The 20,708-nt window shown below is 37.0% G+C and overlaps 1 protein-coding gene across 2 annotated transcripts; it reads left to right on the forward strand.

The window, feature by feature from the left end:
* Positions 1–1,226: 1,226 nt before the first annotated feature.
* LOC107045155 (ubiquitin carboxyl-terminal hydrolase 7) lies at positions 1,227–20,677 on the forward strand. Of its 2 annotated transcripts, none has more exons than XM_015267312.2 (12): positions 1,227–1,744; positions 6,701–6,832; positions 8,068–8,343; positions 8,452–8,570; positions 10,075–10,769; positions 11,722–11,869; positions 12,437–12,631; positions 14,444–14,665; positions 15,213–16,403; positions 16,609–16,680; positions 17,831–17,930; positions 18,570–20,677. In XM_015267312.2, exons 1-12 carry the CDS (start codon positions 1,654–1,656, stop codon positions 18,671–18,673), a joined length of 3,345 nt encoding a protein of 1,114 aa, XP_015122798.1. In that variant the 5' UTR covers positions 1,227–1,653; the 3' UTR covers positions 18,674–20,677. The 2 variants fall into 2 exon arrangements, with proteins under 2 accessions (XP_015122798.1, XP_015122797.1); XM_015267311.2 differs by having other exon boundaries at positions 1,569–1,744; positions 17,837–17,930.
* The last annotated feature ends 31 nt before the right edge of the window (positions 20,678–20,708 follow it).

Below are 20,708 nucleotides of genomic sequence, written 5' to 3' on the forward strand. Positions count from 1 at the left end.
GGAGACGAACAACAAAATTGACAAAAAAATCCCTCAGCGCATAACGAAGATCCCTGCCTACCCCAGTTGATAACGCGAGCCCGCGAATCATAGACCATACAGTTCCCACCTAGACCCCCGATATTCCCAGAAATTCCTGACCCACGACACTGCCCATCTACTGTCCACCTCGTTCCGTCTCCTCAAAATAAATTGCAACCGTGCAAAAAGAGACCAAGTGGGTTCAACAGAGACGGAAAACCCGTATTAAAGAGTGCTTGTCCGGGGGCAAAATCGTGTAGACGGAGGGCGATTAAAATCGTCGCCATTTTGTTTATTTTCCGTCTGTTTCAGAGGTAAAATATAAAGGCGCCCAACAACGTCGATAAATTTTTCAAAGAAAACAGCCGAAACAGGCCAACTAGTACCACGAATAACTGTGTTAGTGAATCTAATCCCGAGAGACTGCACTGAGACACTCGGGGTCACCTGTCCACCGAAAAAAAAAACACCGTAATAATATCGAGCTCAACTAAACCCAGGCGTGGCATTTTCCACCGCGAAACCTCTGCTAATAGTCCCCATAAACCCAGAAATAAAAATAAACAAAACCCCTCGGGAGTAAATCGATGAAAGACAAAGACTCGCCTCGAAAACGAGACCCAGAATCATAAAAACATCGGGAGAAATCAAGCCGCCGACCCCTCGCCACTTCCGCCAGCCCAGTTGAACGAGAAAATCTTGAAAAAAAGTGTCCGGAAATCATCGTGTGTCGCATCACTCAGTAGCGCCGGTGTTCCCCCCGAATAAATCATAATTTTCCTTCACCCACACCATAAAAACAACCCGGGGGTTGCAATCCGGTCTCTCTCTAACCGTTCGGTCTCCCCCTCTCGGTGTTCCGCGGAAGCGCCAAGCACGACATTTCTTGTTGGCATACACACACAAGCCCGCAACACCGAAACCCCCAGTTGGAGCATAAAAAGTGCCGTCGGAGTGGAAATAAAGGGAGAGACAATTTTTTCCCTCAACATCGTCGTGGCAAGTAAATAATTATCCGGTGGAATCGTCGGAAAGACGACAATTTGTGCCTGAAAACGGTAGGGGGGGCGGGGAAGTGTTCCTGCTGTGTACAATATCTCCCAATAAAAACAAAATAACCGAGCAGGGAGGCGACAACGGGAGGAATAGACTAGTGAATAATTCGTTGGGAAAAACAACTCGTGGAGAAACAAAAAATATTGAAGGGAAAAGAAAATAAAAAAAAAAGAAGAAAAGATTTCTCCGTTCCCGAGTGGCCTCGAGAACGGGCATAAAACGGCCGCAGAAATTGGGCGAATCGCAAGCAAGTATCAGACGTCGTCGTGCGGTAAAGCAACGTCGCCGACGGTACGCCGCATAAGTACAAGTGATACATTGAACGAGGGTAACATACCTGAGGAACGTTTGACAAATTTTGATCGGAAAAATTTTGATAAAATTGATAAAAAATCGGCGGATTGCAACGATTGCTCGGGGATTATCGGTGGAGATTGTGAGAGGGGCATATCGCCGTTGTTAACGGCGACTGATACACCGAAAAATCATCAGATTAATACGGAAGTAACCTCGACGGCGCGTGTCGTCCGCGAGGTACAAAGCACAGACAAGACGACCATCAACATTGGTGTCGCAATGAACCACGTTAATGAACAGGATAACCTGAAGCAGCTCAATTTAACACCTGTGCAGGTCAACGAATTTGAGGAGATGGACACCCAAGAGGGTGAGTAATTGGTGTTTTATGTCGTGGGGGCGCGGAAGGGGGGGGGGAGTCGCGAATGCTTGCGGGGATATTTGAGGTTATTTTGGCGGGTGGGACAAAGACCTTGGGCATGACTATTTGGATGAGCGATGCTTTAGGACGTCGAAACGCAGATTCTTGCGGATTCGTCAGTGGGAAGTTTGGAGTTGATGTTTGGGGGAGATTTCTAATGACGAACATATTGGTTGCTGCTGTCGCCCTTTGTTGGCGAAATCGGATTAATGGAGTCTTGTCAGGTGTTTTGGTGGCTCAGCACAACGAAATGGAGCAGAGGCACTGAGGCAGAATTTAATTTTTTTTCAAGCATTCAGTGAGGTACTTGTGAAGTTGAGAATTTTTTTATGGGAGTTGTCTAATGATGAACACATTGGTGTTTGCTAATGTCTCGATTTTTAATGGAGCTGCTGTGAGTGGTAATGGAGCCAGGTGGGAAGTCAGGAATGGGGATTTGAGAGATTTGTAATGACAAACATATTGGTGGTCGCTGGGGGCTCTCTTTGTTGGCAAGATTTAATTAATGGAGTCTTCATGCCAAATGTTCTGATGTTTCAGCATAACAAAATTGGAGAGACATTGAAGTAAAAATTGACTTTTTTTTTGAATGAAAAATTCATTGAGTTGTTTGTGAAGACGAAATTTTTTTCAGGGGAGTACTCTAATGATGAACATACTGGTGTTTTGTGAAGTCTCGATTTTTAGTTGAGTCTTTATGCCAAGTAGGAAGTTGGGAATGCAGATTTGGGAGAGATTTCTAATGACAAACATATTGGTGGTCGCTGGGGGCTCTCTTTGTTGGCGAAATTTAATTAATGGAGTCTTCATGTCAATTGCTTGGATATTTCAGCATAACGAAATGAGGGAAAGAAACTAGAGTAAAATTGACTTTTTGTTGGTAATGAAAAAATGCAATTAATTGCTTCTGAAAATGGGAATTTTTTTCCTTCAAAGCATTCTATAATGGCGGACATATTGGTGTTTGCTGAGGTTTCCCTTACTTGGCTGAATTGAATTAATAGGTTCGTTTCCTATTAGGTGGAAAGTTGAGATACAGATCCCAGGGAGATTCTTAATGATGAACATATTGGTGTTTGCTGGGCTCTCTCTTTCTTTGCTAAATTGAATTAATGGAGTCTTCATGTCAGATCTTCTCATATTTCAGTACAACAAAATAAGGGAGCGAAACTGGAGTAAAAATTCACGAGAATTTTTGTCATCAGAGTATTCTGATAATGAACATTTTGGTGTTTCCTGGAATTTCCCTTTTTTGGTTGAATTAAATTATCGGAGTCTTCGTGTCAGGTCTTCCAATATTTCAGCACAACCACATGAGGGAGAGAGACTGGAGTAAAATGAACACTTAACTTTTTTTAATAATAAGAAATTCAATGAATTATTTGTGAAGGGCGATATTCGTTCATCATTTGATTAAGAGTTTTATAAGTCATTGAATTTAAAAAAAATGCCTGTCCATTTTCCCTCACTCGCCCCTGTATCCGTAATGGGGGAATTGTGAAGATGTCCACTCCAGATTCTCCATCACCCCTCCAGGCATTTTGAATGCTGAACATAGTGGTCTAATGCTTTGTCCTTCCTCCCTTTGTCGAAATTGAATCTATGGGTCTTCATGCCAGGTTTTTCGATATTTTAGCACAACAAAGTAAAGGAAAGAGAGAGAGAGAGTGGATCGAAATTAATCGAATTTTTTGCTTTCAAATGGAAATATTGTATTCGTCCAATTCGAAATTTTCTGTACCGCCCAATGGGTAATACCCCCCCCCNCCCCCCCCCCCAATTCTCAGGATTGGCTGAGAATTTTTTTAAATTTTTTTATTATGCAAATATTTGATAACAACAAGTAATTTCAACAGAAATTTTCAATTTTTTTCTGTGGAAACATCGTTCAAAAAATCCAAATCATTTCTTGCTGAATTATTAAAATATTTCGACTCCAGAATTTGAGATTTTTAAAATTTTCAGTTGTTTTATAATTGAATGGAGTGCGAAATATATGTTCGTTATACATTTTCACATCCATTGGGATCCATTCGATAGCAGAAAAATATCTTCATCAGTTATTATTGGCTATTTTATCACTCTCCGCGTTTANTCCATTGGGATCCATTCGATAGCAGAAAAATATCTTCATCAGTTATTATTGGCTATTTTATCAGTCTCCGCGTTTATGGGTAATTCCGCCCAGAGTTTGTGAGTAATGCCGCCCAGGGTTTCTATAGGGCTGCTAGACTCTGCAGCCAGAGGGCGGTCGAGTAACAGCTTGATTGTTTAGAGTAGCCGGTGACCAGATCCTATCAATTAGCCCCTCATGTATAGATATTCCAAATTTTTATTTTTTTCCTCATTGAAGTAGTTTTGNATCCGATCAATTAGCCCCTCATGTATAGATATTCCAAATTTTTATTTTTTTCCTCATTGAAGTAGTTTTGAAGAAAATTGCGAGCTAATAAAAAACATTTGCTAGTTAGTACTTTTTTTAAAATAAATTTTTGAAAAATCACCCCTGAAAGAAAAGGCGTTATCCTCCCTATTTCATTATTTCCAAAAAAATTTATCACCAGTCGGTAGCAAATTGTTTGAAGTTTTTGCGAGTTAAGAAAAAATCGTCAATGTACTCCTATTATTGTGTAAATTAACAATTCCAATTTCAACTGAAAACCAGAGTTGATGACCAGAGTTTGTAGCAGAGATGTCAGACAAGATATGAATGTTTTTTTGGGCTCAAATGAAAGAGCGGGTCGAGAAATGACGTGCTAGAGCCTCTAAACATGACAAATGTCTCTAAAGATGATATCTGTTTTCAATTGAAAAGCAGAGTTGTGACATCATTGTCTAGGAGGACAATGGGGTCTAGGAGTATGTATAGAACATTGGGGTCTAGGAGTCTCCCCTGGTTCAAAACCATCTTTAGAGGTCCTAGCACGCCATTTCTCGACCCGCTCTTTCGTTTGAGCTCAAAAAAACATTCATATCTTGTCTGACATCTTTGCTACAAACTCGGGTCTTCAACTCGGGCTTTCAATTGAAGGCCCGAGTTGTAGACCCGAGTTTGTAGCAGCGATGTCAGACAAGATATGAATGTTTTTTTGGGCTCAAATGAAAGAGCGGGTCGAGAAATGGCGTGCTAGGGCCTCTAAAGATGGTTTTGAACCAGGGGAGACTCCTAGACCCCAATGTTCTATACATACTCCTAGACCCCATTGTCCTCCTAGACAATGATGTCACAACTCTGCTTTTCAATTGAAAACAGATATCATCTTTAGAGACATTTGTCATGTTTAGAGGCTCTAGCACGTCATTTCTCGACCCGCTCTTTCGTTTGAGCCCAAAAAAACATTCTCAGTACAGTACAGAAAATGAGAAAACTCACGGGTCTTTTCTGTACTGCTTCTCACGATTTCTCGCCTGGAAATTGGTATTACATACTTCCCAAACTCGAAAACTTGAAAATCACTACAGAAAAATATTGTTCCTGGGCTGTTGCGATGGGGTTTTTTTGTGGTTGGCCAGTCCTCGCCTACGGCTCGGAGGCCAACGCCACACGAGTAAAAAACCCCATCGCAACAGGCCGGAAAAATACTATTTCCTTAGGTAAGCGGTACAACCACCAGGTGACCGCTGGTGTGATCGATCGTTTTTCGACGATAAGTGAAACCATAATTGTTTAAATGAATTAAATTGTGATCTAAAGTATTCTTCCCAACGCCGTCTTGATCGAGTTTGCTCATGAGATTGATCGCCTCATCTGTTGTTGAAAAAATTTATTTTGAAACCAATATTCAGAGAAAGGTAAAAAATTTAACGTTGGGGTAGTGTTAGCTGGCAATAAACCATTGAATTCAATTTAACCTTTACACCGAACCGCTCCGAAAACGCACGTTTACCGCACCCCACGATCTGTCAGACCACTACTCCGTCTGGATCGCATTTTCCGTGTGTTTGAACAAATGAATCAGTACTTTATGTAACTGAAAATTCAAATGAGGGCTAAAACGGGGAAAGGTCAAGCAAGGAAGGGTTTAACGGGGAGGGGTTGAACAGAAGATTTGTTATGAACATTGTCTCATGTAAATCTCCCCTGTTAATTCTCGATTATCGACCTAACAAACATATGGCATTCATTATAAATAATTGGTGCTAATTTTTTTTTATCAATTCCCTCAGTGAATGAATTAGAACTAAAATTAGTTTTCCTGATACTAAAAATTGGAAATTTCGAATTTGACGAAATACAATACTTCCATTTGAATGCGAAAAGCTAAGACCGTCAATTCGATCTTACTCGCCTAAAAAAAAATACTTGAAACCGTCAAAATTGGATTGGAAGTTTCAGGTCTCTTTCTGGTAATTCCAATGAAACAGTAAACTTGTTTAACCGACTGTTCTGTGGATTCAATTAATTTAATCCGTATCAGAGGACCTCGGAAGGAGACACAAAGTTATTTTCAATAAAGTTTCAACAATTTTTCGAAGGTCTTTCCCAAGTTTCTCGGTGGGTAATCGTCACTGCTCCACTTTCCTTCTTCTTTTATTGTACTGTCAACGTTTTATCAAGATTAGCTGCTGATTTGGGGGGATATGAAGGTGCAAAGTTGACTCAATTCAGTTGAGAACATAAAAACGATTAATATTGGTTTCTGGGGACAATGAAAGGAGTCAGTAATTACAGAAAATTGTACTCCCTCTGTGCGATGATGAGCTCGATGTTGTTTCATCCAAATGGTAATGAAATTATCGACTTTTTAATTTTTTTATCAGCACATCCATCGGGCACATAACCTATCGAAAAATGCTCCGATGATTTTATTTTTATGAATATGTTTGATATTTTGTTTTTTTTTTGTGAGGCCTGTGGACATGATTGGACAATTCGGCTAATGAGATTTGAAATTGATATTTCAGAGGCGCCGAATGACGGTCGAGGCGATGGCAGGGGTGAACTACCACCTATAAATGGTGAATTGGAGTTCGAGCTTGCAGGCATGAACGAAGACATGCCCGGCTGCGTCAGTCTGGATCACGAGATGAACGAGGGTAATTTTTTTAAAGAGGAAATTGAGATTATGAACAACTCGCACATTTTTCTGGTGTTTGCGAAAGCTTCAGCGAATATTCTAATAATAGATGGATTCCAGAGTGACGCGTTAACAGCATGGAATACCCAGAATTTTGATTTTTTAATACATTCTGCGTTACTGTTCTGAATAATTGAGCATTCTTTTGGTGAAATGAAGTAGAAAACTTTTTGGAATTTTTTCAATTACAAAATGCCATAGATTTTACTTGACTGAGAATCGTGAAAGTCAGTTTAATGTGAACTAACGGAAATTCATATGATTAGGAATGTTTATCCACACGGAGAAGAGAATCAACAAAAATTTGCAAAAATAAAAAAAAATACTCTATTTTCAACTAAGTATACGGTTACCAAAAACGCAAAAGAAAACTAACACTCGGAAAAAACTGTAGTGGAGACCGGGGCAAAATAAAATGAAACAGTTGTGAATTTTTCCATTCATGACCTCATCGAATCTTTCCCCGCATGTCCTTGTCCAAAAAACAATTAATAACATGTTCAACTCATTTCGTTTATTGTTCATCAAACAGAAAATATTATAAACAAATTGATGTACGAATGCGCTGTGCTCATGTAAATATCCGCTGTGAATTGTTTGTTATATTCTGGATAATAGTAGAACACATGCTGGCAAGGTTTTTCGTATAAAAAATACATGAAGAGAACATATTCAGTATCGAAAGAATAATCAGTACTTGGTTCGCTTGGTTCGCAGATAGAAAACCTGGGGAGAGAATTCCCTCCAAATGAGAATAAAAACAGTGTAAACTATCTCAATCTGTCACTTTCGAAGTGAAATAGAGCAAAAAAAGTCCCCCAAATCGTGTGAATGATGCGTTCTCCACATTATTTCATTTTGCCTCGCATTTCATTCGGTCCCGGTCTTTCCTAAAAAAGTTTTCCAGGAATAACTCCAAATCTAAGAGAGTTACCGAAATTTTCATAATAACCTTTTTTATAGACCGAATAGAGGGCTACAAAAAAGGTCATGACAATAATTTAGGTATCTCCCTTAGATTCCGAGATATTCCGTGAAAACTGGCCAATAATCAAGATTGACTCAAACGGTTTTACCGTTTCGCTACTGAATTTTTCTCAAATCTAAAAATGTTCAGTTTTCATCCTTAATTAAACAGTTTCAATCAAAAAAGGCTGGATTTGGTGGGAAAATTTAATTGAATTTAAATTGCAGATGAGGCGAGATCCGAGGCGACATTTCGCTATACCGTCGAGAATGTATCAAAGATGAAGGACTCACAGCTGTCACCCCCGTGCTATGTACGTAATTTACCATGGAAAATAATGGTAATGCCACGGTCGAGTCAAACCCAAGAGAGGCAGCCCCAGAGATCCCTTGGATTTTTCCTCCAGTGTAATGGTGAGAGTGAATCATCAACATGGAGCTGTTATGCTGTCGCTGAATTACGTCTTTTGTCATGCAAGGAGGGCCAAGAGCCGTTCAGCAGAAGTGAGTACAGATTTATTTGAATTCAAGTCTTGGATAATACTCCACAAACATCATCGTTATCATCAGCAACTGGGAGAATATCAACTGTAAACATGTTTTTTTTTTCAGAAATACAACATCTCTTCTATAACAAGGAAAATGACTGGGGATTCAGTCATTTCATGCTGTGGCAGGATGTCTTGGACCCGGACAAGGGATACATCAAAGATGATTCGATAACACTTGAGGTAAATTAATTATAAATTATTGCAGTGGAAAATTGATGCAGTACATTGAGAAAAACAAAGTTTTGAGAAGTACGTCTTTACTTATATCAAGAAACTCGTGGCTTGAAAATTTTCACGAGCAAAACATCTTGCACCAAGGAAAAACACATTCGTCAAGAAATTTCGTACTTGACCTATAGATGAGGACAACTTCTTGACGACGAGAAAGCGATTTCTCAAACCAAGTAAAATTGAATTAATTCCTCTAATAGTTTTCTCGCCTCAATTCTAAAATATTTTAATGCAAAAACCTTAAAGAAAAAATATGCAATTGTTGGAGACAGAGAGTCTTTTTGATATTCCTGAAAAATTGAACTTCAGGAATGATTGACTAGTCTCAATCTATGGAATCCATGTATCGAATTCTGGACAAAAGCTCTATAAATGTCTGATGTTACACACTGTGGACAGTATTGCTCGCTAGATATGAATTGGTATCGTTCTATATGGCTTCAAAATCAATACTCTTCCCTTCTTAACATGCATTAAGATAATCCGGTGGATTAGGGCGCTAATTTCCGGATCTAGTACATTAGGATGATGCGCACATATTTGAAAAGACCCATCGACGAAACCACGCGATGGTCACAATTATCATTAACGAGATGGTCAATATTGATTGCCTGCATGACAATACCTGAGTCTAAAAACCACTTTGAACATCCCCAAGAGAATAAACTGCAGTGCTATGGTATAGAAATATCTTGATCGATTATTCTAAGAGGAAGTGCCAGGATGTATTTTTTGTTGAGAAATTATTCAACTACAATAAGAGTGTGTTGAATTTTGAACATTTTTCTCTCAAAGGACTTGTTTTTACGATGAATTGTCAATTAATAAGAAATAAAATATAAGCCTAAAAAATAAAATTGGGTTGTTGATGGGCTGAAACGGAAAATTTTCTGATAAAGACTGATTTGTGGATGAAATAACGAAAGGCGTTTCTTTGACATCTTCCCATGGAAGTACTTGGTTTTTACATAAGCGAACAATCATCAGAAATTAACATATAATTCGAAAAAGCAGAAATCTAGGTATTGTAGGGTGAACTAGGAAATTACTTGATAACGACTGATTTGAAGAGATAATGTCATAAACAATGGGCTAGAAAATCAAAAATTTTGGCGTGTCATAAATAAAAGTCGGATGAATAGCCCTGAAATTTTGAAAAAAAAATTAAAAAACAAAAAATCCTATCTCCAAAATGGGCTGTGAAAAAAATCTGAAAAAAATTGAGAAATAGTTTTTCTAGTCCCCTAATCGTAGAAAAAATCGAGATCAATTTCCAAGAGGGTGAGGGTCAGCCGTTGACTCGTTTGACATGGAATACCTCATATATAATCGATCTTCAACGCATGAGAAATCTCACTTCAATTGCTCGCGACTTTAAAGACTTATATTAATCCCCCCTTAATTTATTCTCATTATACGATTTAGCACTTCACAATGATGGTTTTTTCTCCAGGTTCACGTTGCAGCGGATGCTCCACACGGTGTAAGCTGGGACAGCAAAAAGCACACAGGCTTCGTAGGCCTGAAGAATCAAGGTGCAACATGCTACATGAATTCCCTCCTCCAGACCCTCTACTTCACAAATCAACTGCGCAAAGCAGTTTACAAAATGCCAACTGAGAGTGACGACTCAAGCAAGAGTGTCGCACTAGCACTGCAGAGGGTATTTCACGAGTTACAATTTTGTGATAAACCAGTTGGTACAAAAAAATTGACCAAGAGCTTTGGATGGGAAACCCTTGACTCATTTATGCAGCACGATGTTCAGGAATTTTTGCGCGTACTACTTGACAAACTTGAGAGCAAAATGAAGGGCACTTGTGTTGAGGGTACAGTGCCAAAATTGTTCGAGGGAAAAATGTCATCGTTCATAAAGTGCAAAAATATGGAATACACGTCGACAAGGGTCGAGACATTTTACGATATACAGTTGAATATCAAGGGGAAGAAGAATATTTACGAGTCATTCAAGGATTATATCAGTACTGAGATACTTGATGGGGATAATAAGTACGATGCTGGGGAGCATGGACTTCAGGAGGCTGAGAAGGGAGTGATCTTTCAATCTTTCCCGCCTGTTCTGCATCTTCATCTCATGAGATTTCAGTACGATCCGGTTACAGACTGTTCCGTGAAATTCAATGACAGGTGAGTGTTTTGATAGAGTTCTTCCATGACGACCACAGTTCGATGGCTCCTAAAGGGAACTCCGTAACTCAGAGAACATTTCCAAACTCAAGTGTCTTAAGAATATTGACTGAAACTTTGTGCCTCAGAGGAGATGACAGAAACCAAGCTTTTCTGAGAAAATTCAAAAAAATTTAGCTCAGTGACTCCGATTAAATACCGTCTAATTGTAATTACTCGGATAGAGTTACTGCAGATATTTTCATATACTTTGTTTGAGGAATATTTCATACCGGTTGTCAGTTGTCAGAGAACCAAACCTCTTATTCAATCAATTTAGTAATTGGTAAATTGTTGTCATCTCATTTCTTTTAACATTAATTTCTTATGTAGTGGGTAATGCAGGGGTTGGTGAATCATTTTGAAACTACTGGTTCATTTGATTTGATTGGTTCTTTGCCACTGTATTCATTAATATCTACGAGAAATTTTCCAATTATTGATATTAGTTTTTCGGAATTAGCGTTCTGTACGAGTGGGTAACTAGGGATCAGCTAATCCTGATCCCTAAAAGATTGATAGGCTTGATTCATAGAAACCATGAACGATTTCCTAAAGCAACAAGAAAAACTGCAACAATTTGGGAGCAAAGGATTGGCAGCTCTGAATTTTATTCATAGGTTATTAACGAAACTAAACGGAGATTAATCAGAGCTCCTGGGTTACGTGTTTTTGAATTTTCATTGAGATACTTCTCTCGTCTCCTCTGAGATACAAAGTTTCAGCCAATACTCGTGAGATACTTGAGTTTAGAACGAAATCTTGAGGTACGTGGTTTTGGAAATGTTTTCTGAGTTCCATTGTTTCCTTTAGTAGCCATCGAGTTTTTGCTTTAAGTTTCATCCTAGGCTTAATTGAGTGAATTTTTTTTTTGTTGAATTATAAGGATTAAATTTTTTCATTTTGTTTACAGATTTGAATTTTACGAGAAGATAAGCTTGGGTCCCTATCTCCAGGTAGAAGAGCCAACTAATTACACCCTGCACGCAGTGCTTGTGCACAGTGGGGATAACCATGGAGGGCACTATGTTGTCTTCATCAATCCTGCTGGGGATGGGAAGGTAAAAAATAATTTGCATCTATAATGGGGGGGGTAATGACTGTGCCATTGATTGTTCGCAAAAAACGTTTGTTTTGTTTTTCTAATAGAGGATGGTATATGAGTAATTTCTGTTGTAATTTAAATTTAATATCGAGCATTTAATATTGAAAAAATTAGTAGAGAAGTCTTTTTTTTTTCATTACATCTTTAATGCTGTTGAATTTGTTGGATCATCAACCAAAACCTAGAATTATAATGAATAATTTTCCTAATAATTTCTTGAAAGATGTGATGGATATCCCCTGAATCCTTCGCACGATTTTCCTTTCTCACGTCAACCAACAGAATTTAATATAAAAAAGTGAATAAACAATTCAATTGTCACTACAAAAAACGCGAAATATCCTATGAAAAATTTTGATACTTCGTTCATGTATCCTCATGAACCCTTAACACAAACTGATACAATTGTAATAAATAATTGACTGCGAGAGCACCAGAAAACCCAAGAATTTGTGAAATCTCACATTTAAACAATCACTTCAACTCCACATTAATAAATTTCTCATGATTTGTGTGTGCTCAGTGGTGCAAATTTGACGACGACGTGGTATCAAGATGTACAAAACAGGAGGCAATAGAACATAACTACGGTGGACAGGACGAGGACATGTCAATGGCAGTTAAACACTGCACAAATGCATACATGTTGGTCTACATACGCGACTCTGAGCTACAAAATGTACTCCAAGAGGTGAAAGAAGAGGATATACCTCAAGAGGTCAGAAACGTCCTACAAAGAGAACTATCCGAGGAGATGTACAATCGCGAGCGTGATAAAGACGTTATTGATACTAACAAAGACAATCGTGATAATGAAAACGCGTCCTTGAGGCCGTCCACTCAAACACCACGTAATCCAAATCTCTACATCCACGATTTTTAATTTTCTCAACGATTTTTATCGCTAATTTTTATTTCTCGGACTGTTGAAAATCAAAATTCTTTAACAACTATTTGATTCGTATTTTCGGGGGATTTTTTTCACATTTTCTTTGATTTATTTGATAAATCGAGGGGAGAAACTTTCTCAATCTAATTACGATTCTCATCCCTATTGTTTCAACAAATGGGATTTAGTTGTTGAATGATTTTTTAAAATGCAAAATAATTTATGACGAAGAAATACTTTTTTAGATTTTTTTTCCGACTAAAAGTGAAGATTTAAAGTCTCTCCCTCGTTCATTAATCGTGATTTAAAAAATTTCACGTGGCCGGTGACGATAACCTATGGTTTAATTAAACATTTTTTCTACAAAATAATGAAAAACGTGAGAAAAGTACGTGAAACACTTTTTTTTTTAATCCAAAATGATGTTTCATCAGTGTTGATAGTGAATTACGAGTATTAACAGATGCTTATCTATTTATTTGTTGTTACATATTAATGAATAGAAGGATAACAAAAAATTTAAGACGACGGATTGAAAGATAACAGAGTGACACAGTATCGTCGAAAGAATAAATAATTTATAATTGCTGTAATCGAGGTTCTTTTTGAATGCTATTACCAACTATTTTATATAAAATAATGGGAGGAAAAAAAGTTGAGAGAGACGAGCGGATGGGGAGTGATGAATAATAAATTGTTGGATATTTAATGAAAAACATTAGCGTCATTTCAAGAATCGACTGGTTCATGCATTCATTCTATTTATTTAATGATGATTAATTCATTATTTTTATTCCTGAGAGGATCCATCATTTTACTAATCATGAGGAGTAACCGGCCTGTGTAATTAGCAATTTTGCACTGTCGATTAGTTTTTTTTCGACTTTTTCCCCATTTTTAATATTTCATCGTTGATTTTTCGATGGTAGAATTTAGTTGAACGCGTTTTTCACACCTTGACATTGATATGGATGCTATGTCAACGCATTCAGATACCTCGAGGTTTCATAATACATCGGAGAATCCTGGAATGATGTCTGAATAAGCCTCACGTGACTTTCTAGAATTTTATTCATCAGTTTTGGATCAAATTACACTTATGTCATCAGATTATTATATTTTCCATTTCCATCGTTGTACTAATCACATGACCCCTTCCTCATTATTTAGATAAAAATCACTTCTGGTATTCGTTGGAATAAGGAGATGAATAGTTTTAGCACCAAATTCCTCTTTTAGTCGTTCAGAAGTTGAATGAAAATTAATTACTGCACTCGTCTCCTTATTTCCACTAACTCCAGAGCTGTATCGTAACGCATCTTATCCAACTTATCGATATTTCATGCACCCCATTCCCAATGAACTACGCCTGCTGAATAATTTTCATTTTGTAATCACATTTAATAATTTTCGATAAAAAAAAGTGCTGACTATTACGGCAGATGAACAAAATTAAAATTATTTGAAATGCAGTGATAATTGATAAAGAAAAAATCCAAATGAATTTTTCGATCGTAAAGAGAGAAAAATTAAAATGAATGGAAAAAAAAAATTGATAATTGGCAAAAGCAATATTGCGAGAAAGCTCGAAGAGAAAAAAATTCTGTATACACTTGGATAATTTTAATTTTGTTGGTCTAGCTGGTGGAGAGGCTACAAGAGGAGAAGAGGCTGGAACAAATAAGAAGAAAGGAAAGAAACGAGGCATACTTGTATATGACTGTGAACGTACTTCTTGAGGATAGCTTTGATGGACACCAGGGGAATGATCTCTATGATCCTGAACACGCGCATTATCGAATGTTTCGGGTTCGCAAACAGGCGACACTCCATGAATTTCTCGAATTACTCAGCGAGAGTTTGGTAAGTTTTATCAAGTCCATTATTAACACATGTTGCTGGAATTTTTTAAATCAATTTTGAGCTCCAAAATGAATTCCAATATTTTGAATTCATTAATTTTTTGAAGTCACGTAAACATAATTTACATTTTTAACATTAAAATCTGAAATAAATTCAGTAGCGAAGCGGTGAAACGGCTGAAGGCCCGGGTGGATTATCTTTCGAACGTGATCTTGGTTTTTTTTTATTTTGATAGTCTGAAATCAGTAGCGAAACGGTAAACCGGGTTAAGTCGATTTTGACTATTGGGCAGTTTTTAATGAATAACTCGGAATGTAAGGGAGCAAAATTTTTGTCAGAACCTTTGCAACGGTTCAGCGAGATAACAAAATTTTTGTCAGAAATTATCAATGATGAATAATTTGTTTTCCGGAATTTTAAATATATTTTCCCTTGTCACCCTCAACGACTTACGTTGAGTTTAGATATACTACTTTAATAGCTTCACTAATGAATAAATTTCTGACTGACTGTACACTTCGAGGCCTAATTTAACTGTCTCCCTCAGAAATACCCAATGGAGCAGATCAGAGTCTGGCCATTCAGTGCCAGGACGAACCAGACCTGTAGACCAACCCTAATCGAGCCCGAGGCTGACCTCCAGAAGACAATGACAGTGTGCGCCGAGAACGTCAACCCCTGGCACGTGTTCGTCGAGCTAGTTCCCCCAGATTCCGGCCTGACTGCCCTCCCACCCTTCGACAAGGACACCGATGTATTATTATTCTTCAAACTTTACGATCCAAAGAATAAGAAGATACATTACGCTGGGCACCACTACATGCCAGTGACAGCCAAGGTCCAGGAGCTCATTCCCATTCTCAATGAGAGGGCAGGCTTCGCCCCTGATACTGAGTTAGCTCTCTACGAGGAGATCAAGCCCAACATGGTGGAGAAAATTGAGAATCTGACGGAGCCACTGGAGAAGGTGCTGGAGGAGCTTATGGACGGTGATATCATTGTTTTCCAGAAGGAGGAGAGGGATCATGAGATGTATGAGCTACCAACGTGTCGTGATTACTTCAAGGATCTGTTCTACAGGGTAGAAGTTACGTTCTGCGACAAGACCATACCAAATGATCCTGGATTCACAATGGACCTATCTCTCAGGATGACGTACGATCAGATGGCAAAGGCTGTCGCACAGCGAGTTGGCACTGATCCTTATTTATTACAGTTCTTCAGGTGTCAAAATTATAAAGACTTACCAGGCCACCCCTTGAAGTGTACATTCGACGGTACCCTGAAGGATCTCGTCGCCTACTGTAAGCCAAAGACAAAGAAAATATTCTACCAACAATTGAGTATTCGAGTTAACGAACTAGAGAATAAGAAACAATTCAAATGCATCTGGGTTGGACCATCATTGAAAGAGGAGAAGGAGATTATTCTGTATCCAAACAAAAATGGCACTGTTGCGACACTCCTCGAGGAGGCGAAGAAGCAGGTCGAGTTCTCCGAAAATGGTTCCGGCAAGTTGAGACTACTCGAGGTTAATTGCAGTAGACTCGTGCCAGGTCCCAAAGAGGATACTCCACTCGAAACCCTCAATACACTTGGCACCAAGGCTTACAGGATAGAGGAGGTACCAAAGGATGAGCTGAGCCTCGCCGAGGACGAGATTCTTGTACCTGTTGCTCATTTCCATAAGGACATTTTCTCCACTTTTGGAATTCCATTTATGTTTAAGATCAAACATGTAAGATTGTCTTTTTTTTCGGGTTTGAGGATGTTTATCCTGAATCACAAATAGGAGAAGCTAATTTTCTTCAATTTCATGGGGATTTTAATTCATTAATCCAGACGAAAATGTGGAGAATGGCTAAACATCCTCAACCAATTTTTTTAATTATGTTTTTTTAAAATTATTATTCTTACGGTGTTTTTTTTATTTTCGACCACAGGGTGAGCCCTTTACCAAGGTCAAGGACAGGTTATTAAAGAAACTAGGGGTACCAGAGAAAGAATTCGAAAAGGTAAGCATCTACAATTGAATTCAGTAGTGAAGTGGTGAAGTAGTTGAGTCAATTTTACTTGAACACAGACTTTGAAAACAAATTTTGATATCTGCGAGAGATGGAGAATTTTTACAAGATTTTTTGTTTGTAAATTTCACTTTGGGACAAAAAAATCAATCTGTGGAGATTGGTTTTTGGAAAATATGTCAAGTTTTGAGAGAACTAACTAAACTTTTGCAAGAATCTTTTTTGGTAAATCCCATCATAAGTGGGAAACTCCACTCCATAACTTGGAAAGTTATATACCCATTTAGAAAACGGTAGAAAATTTCAATCTAATTTTTTTCTAGGGTAAACCCATTCTTTTTTCAACGTCAATTTTTTACGCGCTTCATAACGATGTTATTATACAGGATGTATGAAGTTGAATCTTTCATTCTGTATGAATTCCAGATGACTGGCATTATTTACCTTTTTCAAACGAAACACCTTAATAAAGAGTAGGAAATAAGTCTGATAGAGGCAATTTTTAATGGATAATTAACCATGGCAACGATCTGCCAGCCATTAGCTACTCTGACAAATGACGGCCGAACAGTCATTAGATACAGTAAATTATTAATTTACAATTTTCTTCATATTGGGTTCATCTCTCTATATTATAAAAATCCAAATCGACGTCTGGTGATGAAAATTTGGTACGCGAAATTAAGACTCGAAAATGAAGGGCCACAAGGGGTAGAATGAAGGTCCAAACAAGGGTCACAAGGGTCAGATCAAAGATCTACAGGTCTTATAGAGGTCATGTGTGGATCATACGGGGGTTGGTGAGCGGAGCGAGCAGGGGCGTAGCCCCCTAGTTTCCCAAGATTATTCAAAAAGATTCTTTGAAAATGTACAATTTTTTCCAACATTTTGTTGATTGTACAATCATAATTTTTTTAGACTCCAGGACTGTATAAAATTGAATGGCAATTCCAGAACATTTCAGATTATCAAAATAAAAAAACAACCAAGATCACGTTCAAAAGATAACACAAGCGGGCTTTAATCTAAAAAAATTATAATTTCCCTATTGCATCGTGAAGTTGACTCATTTTGTACCGCCACTTCACTACTGAATTCGTAAACGCTCAATACATTATGAGAGTTCATAAAAACTTTAAAGTTTAAGTTCGCGATCGTGTCAATGGGCAAAGCGCAGTTTATCACCGATGAGACGGATTACTTCATAAATCTCGCTGATTTCCGAGCCGTTCCCAACCAGAGTAAGTATCCCTTGCCCCTCAAAATAGTTTTATGGGGAGACTATTATGAGTATTAAAAGTCGTGGGCTATTGGGCAAAAAAAATTGTTTATTGTTCGTTTGCACGAATTTTGATAAATTTGACGATTGAAAATGATTGAATGTATAGTATGGTCTCTACCAGACGGTGAAAGATACTTGGATATGCTTAAAATTTTGGTGACTCAATTAGTCATATTTTTAGCATAAAAAACCCATTATTTATAGCCCGAAAAAACTTTCAAATGTCCTAAATTTTTCTGAACAACCCTTTTTCCCCTAAAATTCTCCAAAAAATGTATAGAAAAAAGATTACGATTTCATTTTTCTATAATCGAAATTTCACATGTTTATTGAATTTTTTTTATTAAAAAAAAGTAAATTGCGCTATTTAAGAGTTGAATATCGAAAGAGTGAGTCGTAATTATTCCTCTACTCATTTTTTGAAAATATTGGAGGAAAAAAAACCGTTCATCTGAAAAATTTACATATAAAAAACATGTAGAGGGAAAATATGGAGATCCTCTCTTCAATAACCCGTAGTATTTGAAACTCATAATAATGTCCCCCTAAAAGTCTAAACAACTTCATTCATTAATTTATTAATTTCTTCCCGAATCAGATGCACCACTGCAGAGGCCTTGGCTGGGTCTAGACCACGTCAACAAAGCCCCAAAGCGTTCCCGAGTTAATTACCTCGAAAAGGCTATTAAAATATACAATTAAATTCTCACCTAAAAACTAAACCGACAAACGAAAACGAAAAAAAAAATAAGAATAAAATCCTCATGCGGAAGCGAGCAATTGACCGAGTCAGCCATCCTTGTTACGTATGCAGGAACTCTTTGTTAAGTGCATCGAGGGAGGTCATGGCACTGTAAGTGGACGACGTGATACCGCTGTCTCAAATGAAGAATCATTAAATAGAGTCGAACAACTAAAATTAATTTCACGTGAGAATTCAATAAATTCAAATCGAGAGAACGACAACTGAAATTTTTTGAGAGTTCACATGATCCAATAATTATGCTGATGATGGATACAAAGAGAATGAAAAATAATCGTGAAGTTATGAAGAACGGTTTTTAACACTGAAGGGCAGCGAAAAAGAATGAGAATTTTATTTTTCCCTCAACTCGAGGGACGATGAATTTTTATTTATAAAAAGGGCATCACATGCATTGAGAAAATTCATTTGGCATTGATTTTCTCGGATTAATGTGCTTCAACTAAAAAATGATAAATTTTTCCCCTTCACTCGCGAAGAAATGAAAGGAAATAATGAGTATATAAAAATTCCTAGTATTTTTAAAAAGTTAAAATGAAACAAAATAATGAAATACTAGCGACGACTTTTGTGACGAAAACAATTAATCAAACCAGGCCAGCGCGATTTGATAACTCGTCTCGTTATTCCGGCGTTTCTCCAATGTGAAAATAAATTATATGAGATCTAAGGTTTACCATAAAACCGTAAAATGAATTAATAAATGAAAGAAAAAAAGCAAATGGAGTAAACAAAACTTAATATACAACGTATTATAAATGTGTTATTATCAATCAATCAATCGTAGATTAGGTGATAATTTAGAGTGGAGTTTTTAGAATTAACTCTTAATCGATCTGATGAAGTGCAGGGGTAAAAATTGTGAGGATTTATTCATCTGAACGAAGTGAAATAAATGAAGAGATGGAGAATTAAGTGGAAATATAAATAAATGTGCACAGAGGATTAAATCCAACGCCGGGTATCGAGAACGACTGAATCATACCTGAAGAAATATTCATTTTGATTTGGAAATAATTAGGCAAATAATTACTGGATGTATAAACAATTAATCATGGACAATGTTATTTTACCTTCTGAAAGTGCATTTATCTGGGAAAATTGTGGACAGCCCCATCTCTCAATCGTACATCAAATAAAAATAATATTGCACTCATTTTTTAATGGCACTCTACTACAATTATTATTTGAAATTTTTTTTAGGATTTTAGTTGGAACTTATGCTGGAACTTTGCGAACACTGATGATGTGAATATTTGAAGAAATATTTCCGAATTAAAATGAGTAGTAATCTCTCAGCATAATTAACTAAAGAATTACTTTCTGTAATATAATAATGTCACGACTAGGTATTTAAAAATTTTTATGGTTAGATTGCATCGCGTTTTTATCTTATTTTTGTATGATTAATGTACGCATGCATCTTCCTGAAGACTTTTTTCCATGGATATTGTAATTCCAGGGCCTTCACACTGAGCACCTGTCGTCGATCATGATTTCTATATTTTTTTTTCAATGAAATTTCTTCATTTCTCTCTGCCTACTGGAAAATTCAATTGAATCAAGTGATTGATGAAAAGATGAAAAATTCAGGTATCCAAATTTTTTATTTATTTTTCGACGGATCACTCTGTTCATCACTTGTTTATAAAATAATTGTTTATATGAATTTTTTTATGAATTTTTCGTTTATTAATTTATCGACGACGATGATTTATTGATGATTCTTTTCACTGGGGGCTGAAGAGAGAGTGAAAAGAACTCGGAAAATTGCGATTTTAATATCTTAATAATGATTAATTTTTTTTGAGAGAGAGAAAGTGGTCATATATTTTTTGTTCCTCTTTTGCAGAAAACATCGCATAAATTTAATATGTGAATGGAAAAATTGTTTAAGTTATAACTGTATGATATTAATAATAAAATAGATAACATTCAGCTATTTGTATTTCTTGTTCTCATTAATTATTTTTA

The sequence above is a fragment of the Diachasma alloeum genome, unplaced genomic scaffold (assembly GCF_001412515.2).
Source record: "Diachasma alloeum isolate Michigan unplaced genomic scaffold, Dall2.0 Dall_scaffold_00879, whole genome shotgun sequence".
In the NCBI taxonomy this organism is placed as follows: Eukaryota; Metazoa; Arthropoda; class Insecta; order Hymenoptera; family Braconidae; genus Diachasma; species Diachasma alloeum.